At 47.0% G+C, this 14319-nt stretch overlaps 1 protein-coding gene across 2 annotated transcripts; it reads left to right on the top strand.

The window, feature by feature from the left end:
- The first annotated feature begins 287 nt into the window (after positions 1-287).
- Positions 288-9304, top strand: ahr1a (aryl hydrocarbon receptor 1a). 2 transcript variants are annotated; one of them, XM_047027845.1, is made up of 11 exons: positions 288-545; positions 859-1043; positions 2561-2643; positions 3017-3106; positions 3490-3613; positions 4649-4779; positions 5669-5871; positions 6059-6168; positions 6473-6614; positions 6758-8141; positions 8327-9304. In XM_047027845.1, exons 1-11 carry the CDS (start codon positions 490-492, stop codon positions 8420-8422), a joined length of 2604 nt encoding a protein of 867 aa, XP_046883801.1. In that variant the 5' UTR covers positions 288-489; the 3' UTR covers positions 8423-9304. The 2 variants fall into 2 exon arrangements, with proteins under 2 accessions (XP_046883801.1, XP_046883810.1); XM_047027854.1 differs by lacking the exon at positions 859-1043.
- The last annotated feature ends 5015 nt before the right edge of the window (positions 9305-14319 follow it).

Genomic DNA, 14319 nt, shown 5'->3' with positions numbered 1-14319 from the left:
TTTGGTTTTTCCATTTTTTTCTATTTTCCGTAAAACAATTATTTTGACACAAACAACATCTCAAATACAGTTTAATTCACTGTGTCTAGAGGAGCAGTGGGATTCAGAGGAAACCTTTGTACAGTAGGCTTTTTTTTAGTAATGTTTTCTTCATCCTGTGTGCTGTTTAACATGGTGCTACTAACACATAAGCAACAGTGAACAATCTTATATGGCAAGGTTAAAACATATTTCAACTTTTAATCAAACTTTTAATTTACAAGGTTATTAGAGTACTTATTGGGCACGGCGAATCTGTTACCTGCACATCTACGTCAGAAAGTAAACACCACACACGCACGCGTACTGAAACACGAAAAAGACGATAACCCCTCCTTGCTAGTTGCTAGTAGTTAAGTAAAATGTAACACCGCCGTTTAAGTGTTATGCAAACAGATTTGTAAAGTTGGCAGGTCAGAAGAGCCAATCGACACCTGTAGATCTTGGAAAATGAATACCAATGGCAATATTTATGCAAGTCGCAAGAGGAAAAAGCCACAGAAAAGGTGAAGTAGGTTTTCTTGGTACTGTCAAGTTGCTGCTACAGTAGCCACGTCAATATCAATGAGTTGGTTTGCATTTTTGAGACTATGACTTTATGGTTGTTAAAGCTAGCTATTTAGCAATATTATCATGATGGGAAACAAAAAATGAATGCACGGAGTAGTTAATAGTCGCAGTGGCAAGCTTTCTAACTGATTATTTTCCCAATTTAATTTAGTCTGAGATATTCAGTAGAGAGCGATGTTATATTACATTTACTAGCTTTATGTTCACTAATCATTCTACAGTGTGACTGACAACGTTCTCTCCTTGTAGTGTTAAGCCAGCTCCTGAAGGCGCTACAACTAATCCCTCTAAAAGACACCGGGATCGTTTAAATAGGGAGTTGGAGCGAATTGCCAACCTGCTACCTTTCCCTCGAGATGTCATATCCAAACTAGATAAACTGACTGTCCTAAGGCTCTGTGTCAGCTACCTGCGTGCAAAGAGTTTCTTTAATGGTAAGACAAGATGGTAGACAAACTATGGTGGTTGTGTTTTTTAGGAACCACAATAGGCAATAGATGTCAGCTGCATTCTATGATTTCCTTATGGCCACACTTATCATGACTTAATTCTATAATCTCACCATTAGCATAATGACATAGTGATTGATTCATCTCACCGCTCTTAAATAGTGTAATCGTGATATTTCTTTCTGCAATTTCAGTGTTTTCCCTTATAACTCAGTTTGCAGTGCTACAGTGGGTTGACAATGGTCTATGCAAGGAAGAGGAGAGGAAACTCACTGAAATAACAGGATGCCATTAGGGTGTGTGAAGCGGAAAGTAGAATATAAATGTGCAATCTCTCTGATCTCTTTCTTAGCCGAAGTTTGAGACCACTCGGCTAAACGTTTTTATGTAGAAAGTATTTGTTGTGGTTGAAGGCCAGCGTGTAGCCTGTAGGCTATATTATCGTACTTGAAGGGCACAAATGTAAGGATTTTTTGTGTATGAGTTGTTCGTTTGATAATTAATGTTAGTATGTATGTAGTTAATTGGTTGTAATTGATACTGTGGTTATTCTGATATTGAGGGCCTCTACCAAGGGAAATGACATGTAGTACTCATGACTACATCCTCCCCTTGCAGTTTACGGATCAATATTGATCTGAAAAGTTCAGAAGACTTTCTAGTATCTGCTTTAGATAACTGTTTAAAGAGAACCCTCCTTCGTTACACTTGAACTAATATTTACTCTCTACAATTGCGGGGGTTTGGACTTTAACACACATATTTGCATTGGGCTTGGCCTGAGTTAAGGCTGTTTCTGTGTTTAATGTGTTTTAGGAACTTTGCAGATTCCACATACTCCTTACGGTGGTGGGGGATGTTTGGATGGGCAAGGGGGCTTGCGTGAGTAATCTAGAGCAGACTGGTTGAACTCTTGACTCTTGGAAAAGACTTATGAAACAGTTTGATAGTTGTTGGCTCACACGGCAAACTTTGACCTGTTTAGTGTGGCTTTTGGGGCTTTGCCAAGGGCTGATGTGAACCAGTTCTTTGGGGGGGGGGGGGATTCTTTGGACCACGATAGAGGTGTATTGCATTTAAGGAGTGCCAGGGGATTCGTAGCTATCAAACAATTTTGCTGGTGCAGTTACTATTCAATATAGGCTTGTAGGATCAAGATTCTCATTCAACTTGTCTGGTAATGGTATACAGCCTTAATACTGCAATGAAAGCTTGACCAGTCCTCAAACAAATGCAACAAAACGTCTGCTCTCCAGGATCAAGACAGCTTAACTATCAATAGAGATGACAATGAACACCTTTGATGCCGACGTTTATCTTTGCACAACGTTGTTCTTAAAAGCAAAGACAACATAATTTTTGCCTGAATATTCTCATTCTTGTTATGCTTTCAAGTGGCTTGTCTTTGTGACTGGTAACTGGTTTGTCTGCATTCTTTCACAGTCGTGAATTGTTGTGTGGTTCTGTAACCCTGATCTAGATTGCATGCTATTGTGTTACAGCGACCCTAAAATCCACCACCAAAGAGGGTAATAGCCTGAAAAAGGTTGGACCAGAACTTACCGAAGGAGAGCTTCTATTGCAGGTTGGTAATATTTGCCTAGGTTCCAAGCTGTGTTGGAATAGGAATGTTCACAAATGTTGTCCTTCCCCTATTTATTTCAACTAAGTTACGTTTTAGATCATGGCTTCAGATGACATGTTTAGCTTTTCATTTACCAAATTGGGTAATCCCCAAAGTAAATCATAAACTTTGAGTCTCCTCAGCTTTTCAAATGATCCGTGTCTGGAAAGTAGGACACCCACATATTGGAGCATTGTCGTTGAGAGAAAAGGGGATTCCGGATGAAGGCGATCCAAGATTTCTGTGATTTAAAAAAACAAGGTGTCCTACAGGTTCCTAACCCCGTAGACGTGAACCTGTGCCCCAGACCCATCTTCTCTGTCTCCCTCCTCAGGTGCTGAATGGGTTCATACTGGTCGTGACTGCGGGCGGAACCGTGTTCTACGCGTCCTCAAACATTCAGGATTACCTCGGCTTCAACCAGGTGAAGACTTTCCTTGTCCTCAGTTACCAAATGGGCTTGAGGTCACCCCCCCCCCTCCTCCACCACCACCACCACCCCTTCTCTCTCATTTGGCGGTATCATTCGCATTGTTTGCATTACCTAACGTTTTGCGTGTGAAATCCGGGTCCCCTCGGACAAACGTGATTGCTGTGGTATTTCCTCGACATTAGCGGAAGCCAGAAACTAAACAGACGGCAAGTTTAATAGTCTTGTTTGGGGTATGTGACCAAACTAAGGTTGAACCCAAGGGCCAGTGAAAAGCACAGCAGTAGGCTATTCAAAGGAAACGTACATATAGTATTTCCTACCACTATGTGGATGTGGTTTCACGTCCCATGTGTTTTTGTCCCCCCCCCCCCCAGTCAGATGTCATCCACCAGAGTGCTTACGACCTCATCCACACTGAAGACAGGGGTGACTTTCAGAGACAGCTTCACTGGGCCCTGAACCCTACCGCCCCTCTAGACACTGGGCAGCTAGTGACAGGTAAGGTCAAGTGTCCGGGCGAGAGACGCCTCCAGTTGATCTGCCTATGTTTGAACTGTACTCGACTTTGGTTCGTGAGCACAACACAGTTGTCGACAGGATGGATGAGCTGCTTTCGAGAAATATGAGGGGCAGCCGATGTATCTGTGCGGGCACGCGAGGGGACGATGCCATGCATGCTGATATAGCACAGGAAAAGGAACGCAGCCAAACAAGGAAATGACTCGTGGGGAAAGAAATGATGCATGAACGCGTTCAACTCTTCCGTGTCAGCCAAAAGAGAGACGTTTCTCACTCATGATCCACGCCCCTTCTACCATTCGGCAGCCTGTCTTTGAAACACAAACCTGTAAGCATTCTCCCGGCAAAGTTTTTCACGTCCGTGGCGCGGAATCATTTGAAAACGCGATCCAAATAAAGCCTTGATATCAGATCACTGGCGTCTAGACAGTCCTCTTTTCAGTGACACTAGAACCCCAAACTCTCTGATGTCGTCCCGTGAAACTGTGGATCAACTTCCACTCTTTGGGTCCGAGCCCTTATTGAACCCAGGGCACCCCCACCCCTCCCATCACACCTTCCAGTATGAGCCCATGGCCGGCCCAGCCCAGCCCAGATCACCGTGCCTCACAGCTGGTGCCAGGGAGAAGACATGAGCCAGTCTGCGGCCTGAGCAGGCTCATTTTTATACATCGCCACCATATCCCCTTTCATACAGGATCCAGTGGCTGGCAGCATGGCAGTCAGACAGCCCCCCTGCACTGGGTGCGTGTGACAGCTGTGTACAGATGGTCAGCATGCATGGCAGTAATCACCCTGGGTGCAGAGCTCCAGCTTTTCAGTGGCCCCTTCTGTGGGATTAACTCCCAGTAGATCATACTTCGAGTGGCTTCCCTGATCAGAGTCATTTATAAATGAAAACAAGACGAATGACGATTCATCGTCTTTAGACAGGACCTCCTTGTGGATGGGAATTTCTTGCCGTTCTTATCCTAAAAGAAAGGCTGACGTGCAGACTTTTTCCCCATCTTTCAGCCTCTGACGAGTCGGCGCGTCCGCTGACGTGCTACGACCCAGACGCCCTTCCACCCGAGAACTCGGCCTTCCTGGAGCGCAGCTTCGTCTGCAGGTTACGCTGTCTGCTGGACGACTCCTCGGGATTCATTGTAAGTGGGTGGAACGAAACCGCCACGGCAGTGTCCTCTAGTTTGAGTGGATTGACTCTCGCTTGGGTCTGGGATTAGGCGTTGTAGTCATGTTGGTTAGGAAGGGGTTACATTCCTGTTGCTGGGAGGAGAGGGATGTGGTGGGTTCATTTCGAGTGTGGGCTAATTCTCTTTGGGTTCAGGGAAGGGACACAGACTAAATCCAGATCTGGAAGATCGTGGAGATAGTGGATAATGAAGGCTGGGAGAACACACACCATCTTAGTACTTTTCTGTTCTCTCACACTGTGAGTTAGAGAACCTAAATAAAGATTGATTTGGACTTGGTTGAAATGGAATGCTCTTAATTGATTTTCATAATTCAGTTTGACAGCTTTTAGATGATTGTATTATTACATATTCAGTACCTCCACATCGCTTATTCGCTTATTGTAGTCCTGTGATCAAACTTATTAGGGCCGTTCAGATGGTCGGCGGCACATCTTGATTCTTTTCCATAACCTCAGTATGTTTAGGTTGGCTAGACTGTTTTGCACACTTCAAGAAAGTCTGTAACAATCCTGGTTGACCGGGTTTTTAAATCTAATAATAGGAAATGAAATCAAGAAGTGTGCAATGTGCTCTGGATGACCTCAAGTTTCCCCTGTTCAACCCTACTGGGGGAAAAAAAGCACCATGTTGAATGACCGACATAAAACATGCTCTGCATAAAACAGTTACCTAATCAGACTGACGCATTCAACATCTCATCCCTCGTTCGATTTGAATTAGATCCCCAACGTTAGCTGAGTTTAGCTATCATTGATTGTCTTTGTCGTCGAGCATACATTCAGCCCTGACCGTTCCGAATCCCCAGTGCCTGACTGCTTGACGGCTTGTGCTTTTACAGGCCCTCAACCTTCAGGGACATCTGAAGTTCCTGCACGGTCAGAATGAGAGGGCAAAGGACGGCACCCCCGTTCCCCCCCAACTGGCCCTGTTTGCCCTGGCCACCCCCCTGCAGCCACCCTCCATCCTCGAAATCCGAACCAAAAACCTGATCTTCAGATCCAAACACAAGCTGGACTTCACCCCCACCGACTGTGATGCCAGGTGGGTATCCGCCCAGCGGGCCTCACTGCTGTTGAGCCTAAACGACCCCACGCACACGCAACACGTCCAAGTGGAGGATGAAATCGCGCCGAGTGTATACAGTTGCCGTGTGACAGTGACGATGCATGCTCCGTCGTTATCGCCGACGTTTTCGAATGTCACCCGGCTCTGTTTCGTCCCCCCGCAGAGGCAAGATGGCGCTGGGCTACACCGAGGCGGAGCTGTGTGAACGCGGCTCGGGGTACCAGTTCATCCACGCGGCAGACATGCTGCACTGCGCCGAGAACCACATGCGACGTAAGCTCCAATGTTTCCTCACGTTGTCGTGCACCGGCTGGATCGAGCCCATTCCAGTCACGTTGCATATGCACGTTGCTGCCCCGTACTTGAACGTTGAACACATTTGAACTGCTGTCAAAGCAAACAGCGGCTTGAGTTTCAGGGACTCGAGGGCATCCTCAAAGCGTGCTCTGCCGCATCCATAAATGGTTGGTCACGAAGTTCATAAAGTTCACCTGTGTGATAGATTGAGCTGTTTTGGGGATAGACTGAATGTTTGTTTGTGTGTGTGTTTGGCTGCGTTTCCCCCCTCCCTGCGCAGTGATGAAGACAGGGGAGAGTGGACTGACTGTGTTCAGGTTGCTGACCAAGAACAGTGGCTGGATGTGGGTTCAGGCCAACGCCCGGCTGGTCTACAAGAATGGCCAGCCAGACTGCATCATCGCTTCCCAGATAGTCCTCACGTACGTCTCGGACTTCAGTGTAGTTTTGTGACACTTTTGATACACACAGTTAACCGCATAAACAAAAACATATATATACGTATAAAAGAATACAGTAGGCAGTCCTGATTTGACTTCTAACCATGTCTGGTTTGTGATGTCAGGGAAGAGGAGGGGAAGGAGGACCTCCGAAAACGGACCCTGGAACGTCCCTTCTGTTTCACCACGGGCGAGGCCGTGCTCTACGACACCGCCTTCCCCAAGACCCTCGAGGACAGTTTCCCGGGGGACTCCGGCGCTCCGCCGAGCGACAACCTCGACAGCCCGCCCCCCAAACCCCTCGACCCCGACTCTCTGCTGGGCTCTCTGTTGAAGCAGGACGAGTCCATCTACGTGTGCGTCGCCACGGACAACCAGCCTGCGCCTGCTCCTTCTCCTCAGGAGGAACCCGCAGCCCTGCCCGAGGAGGGAAGCGGGGGCATCTTCTCCAGCAGGTGGCAGGAGAGTGTCCTCTCCCTGCCTGAGATGGCTCTGTTCAAGCGGGAGCCCCAGGGCATCCCGTCTGGGGACGGCATGGACGGCGAGCTCTGGAGGTTCATGAGAACCCTGGGCGTGGGCAGGGAGGACCTGGAGCTCTTCCAGCAGGACGACCTGTTCCTCGACGTGGACTTGGGAGGACGAGACGGTCGTCCGGACGCCACGGATGAGATCCTGACCTACGTGCAGCAGTCTCTGGGGAGGTCGGACTGCGTGTTGTCCTACAGCGCCAGGGGAGGGGATCTGGACCCCAGCTTTGCATGTCTGGAGCAGCAGATCCCCATGCAGCTGAACCAGCTGTCCGGGGAGCAACCATCAGCCAAGCATCCACAGCCCTCCCCAGACCCCCAATGGAGGCCCCAAAAATCCCAGCCCCTTATGGTCCATCAACCTCTGGACCAGTACCAACAGTACCAGGCACGGCCTCAGAAACTCAAATCCCCCCTGAACACACCCCACCAAGGACTCCGTCTCCCACGGCCGCCCCTCAGCGGACGAGGGTCCGCCGAGGGTCTGAGCTCTCAGCCTATCCCTTCGCAGCCGCTCGGTCACAGACTGATGCACATGCAGGTGAGCGAGGGCCACTCCCAAAGCCAACAGGCAGGATCAGCCTCCCACAGCCTGGAGATTCCTCCGCTGTTCCAGCCGGGCCTGCTGAGGCCCAGCCAACCCCACCACCAGCACCTCTGCCTGGGGGAACCCACCACGGGCCTCCCCCTCAACAATCAACTGAACACGGTGTCAGTGAGCCGTCCTCCACAGCCGTCCACCTGGGTGGCCCCGGGCGTGGGGGACGTCTCTCCGCTGGACTTGGAGGAGCTGCTGAGCAGCCTGGACTCAGGGCAGCCTCTGGGGCAGGATGGGGGAGAGGCATGCTGGGGTTTGGAGGCCAGGAGCGTGTACCAGCTCCACCTGACTGACCCCCATCTCTCCAGCCTGGGCCCGGCTGCGTACGGCCACCCTCAGGTGCTCGGTCTGGTCAGGGGCACAGAACAGCCCTTCCTCATACAGGTGGGTAGCGCACCTCCGTTAAATACCAGACCAGCATTATGAATGGGTACAACCTTGCTACCATCAGTGCATTTGTATGACTTGGACTTCAAACAAGCATGTTTACGAAGAGTTTGGATCCTAGGAAGTTCGACTTTTGTCAAACTTAGATTTGGGGGGGGGGGGGGTCCTTTCTTTGGTTTCAGAATGGCAGCCGTGGGATCCTCCAGGAGAGTCGCCCTGCATCCCCAACAGAAGGAGACTGGACTGCCAGAGCAGCCAAAGCCCCAGGCCCCTGCTAACAGCTGGCCCTGCCCTGACCGCTCTCTGAGGGGATTCAGATGAGCCCGAGGCCCCGGAGCCACATGTACAAAGACCAGATGCTCCACCCCCAGGGCCCTGAGAAGAGGAGAGAGGCTGTGGAAACTGTCCCAAGGCCAGCTTATCACGACCAGGCTGAGCCGGGGCTGAGCCCCACAGACTCACGGCTGCAAGCGGAGCCAAGACGATCAGAGAGGCAGAAAGGCACTGGATTTGAGGAATGTATCGTGCCATCTCATGAAATGTGATGTTATGTTAGATTATATGAAGGTGTTGATTCAATGATGAACTACTGTCCCGGACAATGAGATGTAAATACTAGACAATGCACTACCTTCCCTTGGGGTAATTAAGATGAGATGTCAAATGTTCTTTACCTTCTTGTAGCATTCTGACCATATATGATGAGGAAAGCCAAGTTTTGTATGTCACCAATATTAATTATGCTTTGTATGTCTTTTGAAGCACTTTAATGCATTGTAATGTCGATTTAATCTACAGAATGGAGGCTTAAACTAAATTGGCCGCGTTAAGAAGGTTCGTTAAGAAGCTCTTAGCGCTAAGAGCTTCTTAACGAATCTGGGCCATTATCAATCCAAATATCTGATCTGGTATAGGATATTGCTACATGCCAGTTTGAAAAACGAATGATCTTTGATGTTTTAGATTTTTGTACAATATTTGTAAGTTATCCGTTTTCTCTGTTGTCTACTAATGCTCAATTTCCCAAGTGCAACATTTTCAACATCATTAAGTCAGGTGGCTTAGCGGTTAGGGAATCGGTTTAGTAATCCCAAGGTTGCCAGTTCGATTCCTGGCCATGCCAAATGATGTGTCGTTGGGCAAGGCACTTCACCCTACTTGCCTCGGGGGAATGTCCATGTACTTACTGTAAGTCGCTCTGGATAAGAGCGTCTGCTAAATGACTAAAATGTAAATTAAGAAATGAATAATGTATTTTTTAAGCTATAATGGATTCACAGTACGAGGTATTACAATTTCCAGAAGGCCTAAATTGAAAGCTTTTCTCAACTGTACTCTACAGTTACCCTTTCTTTTTTTTGCAACGTATGCAACTTGCAGTAATGATCAGTTAATGATAAGTAACAGGCTGAATGAGCTCAAATTGATGCACAGTTTTTTTTAACTACAAGTGCAATAATCAGTCAACTTTATGGTTAATTTCTTCTGTAAAAACTAACTTTATTGAGAGTTGTAAAAAAGTTATTACTGAACAATTCGGTTCATTGTTTGTCGATCCAATTTCAGGTGTGTGAAATTAGAAATTTTAAAAGAAGTCTAACATCATACGAGAGAAAGTTCTCAGTTTTTTGACAATCTTACTGTAGCAACATTAGCTATCTAGATGTTCTAGCTCCTGAACATTCAATCATGGCTCTGTTTTGTACAGTATAGGCTACAAAGCCAAGTTTCAAGCACAGTTTGATGTAAAGCTTAATTGTTTCGTTCTTTTGTTTGTCTTTATAGAACCGTTTTAGCAAGTACATAGAATATCCATTACAGAAAAGGTTTTACAGCCTCTAAGTAACTGTTAGTAATGAGATATAAGAAGCAACATGACTTAGGAAGAGTAATAGACTGTGAGGTATGAGGTCAGACACAGGGGGATTAAGCCAAACTCATCCATCATGTCTGGCCCATCTGACAGTCCAAAAGGAACTCATCCTCGAAGACTCGTCCGAGCTCCACACAGCAACTTAGCGCTTCCACCTAACGGCAGCTTACTCAGCCGTCAACAGTAGCCACCATCAGACAATTAGACCTCGGTTACTGGAATCTCCTGATGCTGCTGCAAAAGCTTCCCGCATAGTTCCCTGATTCGACAAAGTCAAAGGATGGTGTCTGTCTTAACAACTTTTGTTAACAACAATTCATAAGATAGGTTTACCTCTAGATAAACCACCGTCCATTTGTCCTTTTGATAAAATGTCTCTTATCTCAGGAATTTGGTCAGGCTTGGGTCATAAATAAGTCATTGTCTGGGGTGTGAACAGGGCAACACGTCCTATACTCTTTCGCCCTCTTTAAAATCTGAACACCTGGAATGTTATATCCAGTAATAAGGATTAGACTAGATCTAATGTTTTACATAGCCCATATGTAGTCATCGAGATTTTCGGCCTTACTTTTGGATACTCTGAGCTGTGCTGTTATACCTCCCCCTAGTGACTACTCCCTTGAAAAACAATTACAAAACAGTCCACCAAATTATTCTTAAGGCCCGCATATATATTTCATTAACATTATGCATGGAGTAAGGCCCTGTGGATTATATATTTCCCTAGGTAACCTTTGCAATGACTGAGCTGTTTCCTAAAACGTGTATTGTCACAGACAATTGTTCTTGTATATGTTCCCGTTGTTGATATAGTTGGGTTAGTTACTGTAAACCCGTCTTGTACAAAATCAGGTCTGAGTCATTGCTTCCACAGAGATGTCCAAATGACACCGCAGAGAGAGGGAGCTAGACTGTGTGATTCCAGATGGAAACACAACTGGAAAGATACACTTTTACCTCTCGAGTCAACAAACGTTAGTAAAACATAAACAGTTTGTCTGTGCTTACCACACACACAGTTCTGGAGAGGCCCAAAGTCCTTCACTGCTGTGCAGTGTCAGCACAGACATCTGTGTAAAACAATCAATATTGCCTTAGGGCTTTTAGTGAGTACAGCATGTTCGGTTGGTTTAGGATAATGTTGATTATGTTGATAAATAGGAGAGTTCAGGAGGATGACAGGGGTCTTAGGAGCAATGATAGTGTGGCTGTCTCCTGCCATGGAATGTTACTGACAACAGCTGATGATGCAGAGGAGTAATCTTCTCTGGATGGTGGAAATACCACAGACGGGACTGGCGGAGATGCCAGTGTGGAAAAGGGCCAGAGGCTCGTACACAAGACTGGAGTTCTGTGGCGAACACAATGGGATGGTTTCTCACAAGCAAACACTGTACATGGAGATTCCAGTGGTCGTGGAACATTCCAGGCATGGTTGAAAAACCCTGTCCCCAATAGTTGTTGGCTTTTTTTGTCCATGGGAAAATAATTTTAAGGATATTTGATAATTGGGCCTTTGTGATGTGCGGTTTTCTGTCATTTTCTTGTTGAAACAGCTGAATGGATGAAGCATTCATAGCTTTCTGGAAAGAATATTTTATATCATAATAGACAGATATGTTGAAAATAGTTTGCGGAAAAACGTTTTTTCTGCAAACTCACGATCCTAATTAACAGAAAAGGAAAAGACAATCACATGTTCTATCTAGTCACATTCCTCTGCAGTCCCATCGACTGGTCGTAATAGATACGGTCACATTTCTTCCCTCCTCAAACATCTGAAGCATGAACAGCTACTGGAAGTCTTGGACCCTGCAGTGGTGTTGACCCCAGGCTGTGTAGGAGGACTGAACAGAGACACCAGTGATTATCACTCTCTGGTAAATGAGCAACTGTTCCAGCAGAGTTCCAACAGAACAGTAGGATAAAACAGGAAGATAGGATCCTGGTCAAAGAATGTGGATTATGGTCACCAGCTTCTCGTGTTTCGAGGCGAGGAGGAGACGGGGAGGATAGGGCGAACGGTGTAACGGCAGCCATGGTGTGCTGATGGTTTTGGGTGGGTAGGTCCCCTTTGCTGGAGGTAATCCTCCTGGATCTGTCCCTAAGCCTCCCCAAGGCCTCAGTAACTCCGGCTGGAATGCAGTCTCACTGGGGCAGCTGGGTGGGAGGGGGCTTCCCACAAATTGAATTAAGAGGAGGAAAGTGGAGGGAGAGAGGAGTAAACACCTCGAGATGGAAAAAACAGATGCCCTCTCTCACCGCGCCCATCTCCCCCTCCCCGCAGCTCACGCTCCTCCAGAGCAGCCTGACCCTGTCTTTGCCCCCCACCCCCACACTCCCCAGCCTGGAAACTGTGCACGCTGACCTGCAGCACCTGTGCTTTCTACCAAGGAACTACCTATCTAACCTACCAAGGAGGCCAGAATGGGTTATGTACTCTGCTAATGCCACAGATTTGCAGGATTCACTCCGGAGTGCCACGAGTTAACTGGAAACAGGTTGTTGTTGTTGTAGTTGTGGAATGGAATAACATGTTTGTTTTTTTCCACAATACCACAATGATTTTTGATGATGCATTTTATCATCAACTTTCATATGACAATGGTTTTTCAATTGGTCAACTTGTCAGGAGGGTCCCATAAACACTGTACGCCGGCTGTAAAGCCGAGTGACGGCTTTCTTCAGGGTGCTGCTTCCAAGTGTCAGCCATGCTGCTTCGTTCCCAGGTGCCAGCTGTGCTGTCCCGTGTGGCAACCATCTCCACGGTGACACGCATGCACACATTGCCACGCCTCGGTCTCTCAGGCAGTCAGAATGAGGAATGGCAAACAGCTGGCCAGAGGAGATCCCAGGATGAAAGGGGTGTGACCTGGTGGGTCGTTCCCAGCTGTTGCAGGACAGTGGTAGGGGATTGGAAAGAACAGGAGCTGCAGTGGTTGGTCGTCCCACACCCTTTTCACTGGCTGCCAGTGGCCAATCCCGATTCAATATTCCAGGTGTTAGAACTTCCCATCGACAGTGCTGTGCAGAGTTCTGCTTGTTTTCTGCTCTGGGGCTGCTCCCTCCATTTTGCCAAGTCCTGAATGCAAGATTGATGTCTGAATTCTGATAACGTTTTGAGCCATGCATTTCCTCTCAAAAGCTGCATTGAAATAGATGTCAATGATTTGATGTCAAACGTTAGTATGTACAATAGAAGCAAATCAAGGAAGGAAGGCCTTACTCCATTCTCACCCAAAGACATTTGTCCACCGAGCCAAACAATAAACCAAGGGGAGACAGCAAAGAATGCTTTGAAGTGACAAATAAAAATGTGAGGTCCTAGACAGCTGTGGATTTATGACGATGACAAATCTGCATATAATCTGAGCTAATCGTACATGCCTATGCTCCTGAGCGAGATAAAAGCATCTCTCCTTTCCAGCGTTCTCACCGATGACCAGTGATGTAATCAGAAGAGTGGGAAAGTGTTTGGGCTAAAGGCTCACGGCTTCTTGTTCCCTCCCGTCTTTGAAGTGTGCTACCGGCTGTTATGACACACACCACCCATTCTCCCGAGGGACAACAAGAGACCTCGGCACTGATACCTAGCACTAAAAACACAGGAGAAGAGTATAAACATCCCCATATGAAATGACATGACTTCAAAAGGTTCAGTGGGAGAAAATCTAGACTTCAATACTGTTTTGTTTCTCGACATGATTGGGACATCTTTTGTGCAGCGTACTGCAGTAGCTTCAGTTGAGGCAGGAGGTGGCACTGTTTCCTTTCATTTCACACCGAATGTGGACCCTACTGGTATTAAAAAAGAGTTCTCAACAGTCTTCAACCCTGGTCCTCAGGGCCCGCTGTTCTATGAGTTGTAGATGTTGCCCTGCTCCACTTGGTTTAAATGAATGGGTCATTATCAAGCACCGCAGAACCCCGGTAACGACCATTCATTTGAATCAGGTGTGTTGGAGCAGGGAAACGTCTCAAACAAACAACACAGTGGGCCCTGAGAACCAAGGTTGAATACCCCTGTGTTAGCGGCTCTTCTGAGAGCAAGATGTTATTATTGTAGTCCCTTACTAACATATGATATAGATTTATGAATATCAAGCATCATTCTATTGCGTATGATGCATTACAGAAATGTTAGATGTCCTTTATTCTATGCATTCAATGAAGTGTTCATTTCAAGCCTTCGGGAACACTTTAATCTTCTTGAAAGTATTTTGTTGACGCTGGAATGGGTCTACACGCATAAATACTAAGAATCTGTTAGTCAAGTCCATCCCTCTTCATGGCCTCCTC

The sequence above is a fragment of the Hypomesus transpacificus genome, chromosome 2, assembly GCF_021917145.1.
Source record: "Hypomesus transpacificus isolate Combined female chromosome 2, fHypTra1, whole genome shotgun sequence".
Classification (NCBI taxonomy): Eukaryota; Metazoa; Chordata; class Actinopteri; order Osmeriformes; family Osmeridae; genus Hypomesus; species Hypomesus transpacificus.
Note: the sequence above shows the minus strand (reverse complement) of the source record. Positions and strands in the feature narration are given on the sequence as shown.